The sequence below is a fragment of the Penaeus monodon genome, chromosome 14 (genome assembly GCF_015228065.2).
Source record: "Penaeus monodon isolate SGIC_2016 chromosome 14, NSTDA_Pmon_1, whole genome shotgun sequence".
Classification (NCBI taxonomy): Eukaryota; Metazoa; Arthropoda; class Malacostraca; order Decapoda; family Penaeidae; genus Penaeus; species Penaeus monodon.
The window spans coordinates 15,107,799-15,111,385 of record NC_051399.1 but is presented as its reverse complement, the minus strand read 5'-3'; the positions used below and the strand labels follow the sequence as shown (position 1 = coordinate 15,111,385).

Below are 3,587 nucleotides of genomic sequence, written 5' to 3'. Positions count from 1 at the left end.
TGGTATTTACCCAATGTCGACACTGTAATTTTACTTTATTAATTTTTTTTACACATAGATGGCTACACTTGTACTAAGTCACCAATGAGCCAATTACGAGTCCTGCCTGTTTTGTCCATTTTACCTTTTCCTTGATTAAGAAAAATATTTTACATTATCCTATTTTGCTGTTACTAATGTTTATAACATTATAGTAATTATGTCTATAATATAAATAACACCATCATTATTTATAGCATTAGTAAAAAATATGTTTTTCCCTCCACATCAAGAAGAGGTGAACTCAGGTAAGGTCACAAGGTTTACCAATTGACTCCTTTGTGGTTAAGCACTAGCAAAGCCATCTATGTGCAAAGACATTTCACACACACAAAAAATAATAATAATAAAAAAAAAAAAAAAAAATTAGGTTATTAGGTATTAGGTTAATGATGCCAGACTGTGGTGGGAGCTTTTATGCTCTGAAATGATGTAAAAAAAAAATTGAATGAGGAGAGAATCATTTCAACATCTATTTCAATTTCCTCCATTGTCACTGATGAGCAGGACTGCAGAATGCCATGCTTTCCACAGTGCTTCACTGTAATGGCATCATATGGGCACTGTGGTTATGATGTGTGAGGCCATAGACATCATGGTCATTGGAGAGCATGTCATGTCATGTCATGGACAGTGTACAGCAAAAAGTCAATATATGTGAAAGGAGGAAAAAAATTGCCTATTTGTGTTTAATGGGCTGTGGACTGAAACATTGTCACCTGCTAACTACTCATTTAGTGCCAACTCTTAGTTTTGGCATTGATGATGACAGCATATTGAATGCAGAGTAAATTTTGTATACTACTTCCATGGAGAAGTCTTTTTATAAACTGGCAAATACTGTGTATATGTAGAGAATATATTAGATATTGCATTACATGTTTATGAATTACATTTTTTTTCTCATGGATTGTGTTATATATCTTTGAACTACTTATTCATGGCTTCTGGACTTTCATCTGGAATTTAGGTTTGGCAGTGCAACCATTGTCTGATGGCATGTGGTTGCTCATATCAACTGTGGCTCAGCTCATGGATATGAACTGAATATTTGACTTCGTCACTGTTAGGCAAGCATAAGCCCCTAAGCCACAGCAGTGCTATTGAAGTTTTCCATGCATATGATTAATGACATACATTTATATTTCAGAACCCCAATTTCATGTGGTCAGCAAGTAAGGCTAGAACACCTTGCAACAAAAAAGAATCTGCATTCACACCACTTCTCCTCACCTCTGTCAGACCAACAAGAAATTTCTGCATTTGGTAGTGATGGTGAGGGTGATTCTGGGGATGAATGGCTTGTTATTTGTGATGGTGAAGAATGGGGCAGAGACCAGTATATCATGTTCAGGCACATAGATACTGATGTGTAAGTTCAAACATTATCATCCTTTATTCATGTTTTTTCCCTTTTGTATGGTGATGTTTTTTAATACAAATTGAATCTGAAATGGAACAGTGATATAAATGAAAATAATGCTTTAACTTATCAAAAGAAACAAATGAGACAGCAGTTTATGAAAGAGCATATTGAATATGAAATTATCTACTTTATGGGTTTTATATTAATATTTTTCTGTATTATTAACAGATATCTTGGGGTAACAGGACAACAGTATGGCAGGCCAATTCATGGACAGAATGAAGTGGTAGGCTTGTCTCGCCCAGGTGTCCAAGCAAAGTGGCAGACAATGGAAGGAGTTTTTATTAAGTCTACTGATTTTTCTGAAGATGTTAGAGTTTTCCATGATCCTAGTGAACTCTAACTGTATACTCCTTAGATACCTTTAAACCTAAATTGATTTGGAATAGGCATTTTAATTTATCCTTTTAGAAATACTAGTTATGGCAGTATTTTTTTTTTTTTATGTGTTCCTTTCTGACAATTAAAGCACTTTTAGTAACCCCCAAAAAGAGGATTTTTTTCTAGTAATTACAAAGTCATTAAGTTTACATATTGGTGCACAGGATTATGATTTATCTATCAGATATGGAAAATAAAATGGTACCATAGGTCACATAAAAAATAAAAATAAACAAGCTGATAACTAAAAAAAAGGTTCTTTTTTGTCATATATTCTTCAAAAAAGTAAGATTCTTCCAGCCAAGAATCATAATTGTAACTTATTGCTTCTCCTATTGCTAATTTTTGCTAAAAATCCCTAGGCTCTTATTGAGATCTAAATAAAAAGCACAGAAAAATCAATTAGATATAAGCATTTTAGAATGTTGAAATTATTTTCCTTTTTTGATCATTCCCTTTTTTTTTGCCATATATTTGGTTTTAATTTCACAATATACTTAATGAATAAATTTCTGTATAATGTTAAAAATACATTTTGTAGCAGACTTTAAGAGAAGACTGTTTTACATTTATTTATTTATGAAGAAAAAGTTTTTTGCACAAGGTCAGTGGAATGTGTGTGTAGAAATGCAACAAATATGTACAATACCATTTTGTTTTATTAATCCATGACTGCAATAATTCTCTCTGCAATATTATTGTCAAAAATTCCATTCACATTTTTATTCAGTGTAGATATTAAAGTACAAATACAGTGCATGACATTGTTTGTTCCTAATGTTGATAACCATATCTTTGTTGGTGCAATTTCTGTTGAAAAACTTTCAGCCCCCTTCCAGTCCCATGCCTGTTGTTGTGGAGGAGCTTAGGAGACGGAGACTGAGGCCACGTTGGGCACCATCCCTACCTTAGGCCTCAGCCCTTAGCTCAACTAATATTGCAGTTGTATCTTCTCCCCCTTTCCTTTTCCTTCTCTTCTCCAACCCCTTCCCCTGTCCCACTTCCTAAGGTGTGAGAGCCATATTAAAAGGATAAAAGGCTAGATTTTAAATTGTGTAGCTTTTACCCCTCAGGGTTTCTTTTCCCCACACATTTCAGGCTTAGCATATTAGATAATTGTAACACAAACCTGCCACTTGGCACATATATGCTTCAGATAAGCAGGGGGGACATCAGGAAATTTCAATACCACCACCACCACCACCACCACCCACCACCACCACCACCACCACCACCACCACCACCACCACCACCACCACCACCACCACCACCACCACCACCACCACCACCACCACCACCACCACCACCACCACCACCACCACCACCACCACCACCCACCACCACACCACCACCACCACCACCACCACACCCACCACCCACCACCCACCCCACCACACCACCACCACCCACCACCACCACCACCACACCACCACCACCACCACCACCCACCACCACCACCACCACCACCACCACCACCAAGGTTGTCCCACGGGCCTCCTCCATCCAGGATTGTCTCGCAAAGAGACAACCTGATGGGCAGGGTCATCCACAGGGAAGTGAGCTAGGTGCCCATATAGCCTGAGTTGGCAGTCCCAGATTATGTAAGTAAAAGTCTCATGGTGCAGCTGTTGGTTGGACACATGGTCCTGCCAACTGTACCCCATGATCCAGCGAAGAGACTTGTTACAAAAGGCATCAAGATGAGACTCCTGGTTGCTAGCAAGTGCCTTGGTTTTGCTTC

The 3,587-nt window shown here is 37.9% G+C and overlaps 1 protein-coding gene across 1 annotated transcript; it reads left to right on the top strand.

Annotated features, from left to right (window-relative positions):
- Positions 1 to 1,189: 1,189 nt before the first annotated feature.
- Positions 1,190 to 2,495, top strand: LOC119580916 (stromal cell-derived factor 2-like; the record flags this gene model as incomplete). The annotated part of the gene is given in 2 exon segments (XM_037929150.1): positions 1,190 to 1,411; positions 1,634 to 2,495. Coding segments are annotated over 2 exon segments (397 nt in total), but the record flags the coding sequence as incomplete, so codon positions are not given.
- Between the last annotated feature and the right edge of the window lie 1,092 nt (positions 2,496 to 3,587).